The sequence below is a fragment of the Condylura cristata genome, unplaced genomic scaffold (assembly GCF_000260355.1).
Source record: "Condylura cristata isolate star-nosed mole 26May11 unplaced genomic scaffold, ConCri1.0 scaffold00032, whole genome shotgun sequence".
NCBI classification, from domain to species: domain Eukaryota; kingdom Metazoa; phylum Chordata; class Mammalia; order Eulipotyphla; family Talpidae; genus Condylura; species Condylura cristata.
The window spans coordinates 20,669,649-20,670,164 of NW_004567133.1; the positions used below are offsets into that span (position 1 = coordinate 20,669,649).

The 516-nt window shown below is 77.5% G+C and overlaps 1 protein-coding gene across 1 annotated transcript in view; it reads right to left on the minus strand.

The window, feature by feature from the left end:
- The window catches only part of CAPN15 (calpain 15), a 19,963-nt gene that overhangs the window by 3,972 nt on the left and 15,475 nt on the right, over positions 1-516 (minus strand). Inside the window, exon 6 of the mRNA XM_012731718.1 lies at positions 91-356. Within this exon, the coding sequence (XP_012587172.1) occupies positions 91-356 (266 nt within the window). The remainder of the gene's footprint in view (positions 1-90; positions 357-516) is intronic.

The following is a 516-nucleotide window of genomic DNA, read 5'->3' on the forward strand; positions in this document are numbered from 1 at the left end:
CCGGACCACGCTGCTGCCCCCTTGGCCCGAAGACCGCCGCGGGCGGCCGGGCTGGACAGCCAGGGCCCCCACCGACGCCTCCTCACCCACCTGTTCTGGAGACCAGGCCTGGCCGTGCTGGAGGGGGGCGGCAGCCCGCTTCCTGGGGGCAGCTTCCTCTCGGGGTCACCCTGAGAAGCCCACTGCGACGCCCTCTCCTGCCCTGAGTGCCTGGGGGAGCCACGCAGCCAGGGCACCCCCAGTCCAGGGACCAGACCCCCGGGGGGCCCCTTGGGCTGGGTGGGGCGCAGCGCCAGCGTGTGCTCCAGAAGCAGCGGGCAGTACAGGCCGGGGGCCAGCGCCGGGCGCTGGTGGGGCTGCGGGGAAAGGCCGGGGGCGGCCGGGGGCAGCAGGGGGCCGGCAGCGGCCAGAAAGGGGCCCAGGTGGGGGAAGAGCCCCGGGCCCAGGGGGTAGCTGACGCCCAGCCAGGACAGCTGCAGGCCCTGGGCCTCGGGCGCCTCCGCGGCGGGCGGCGGG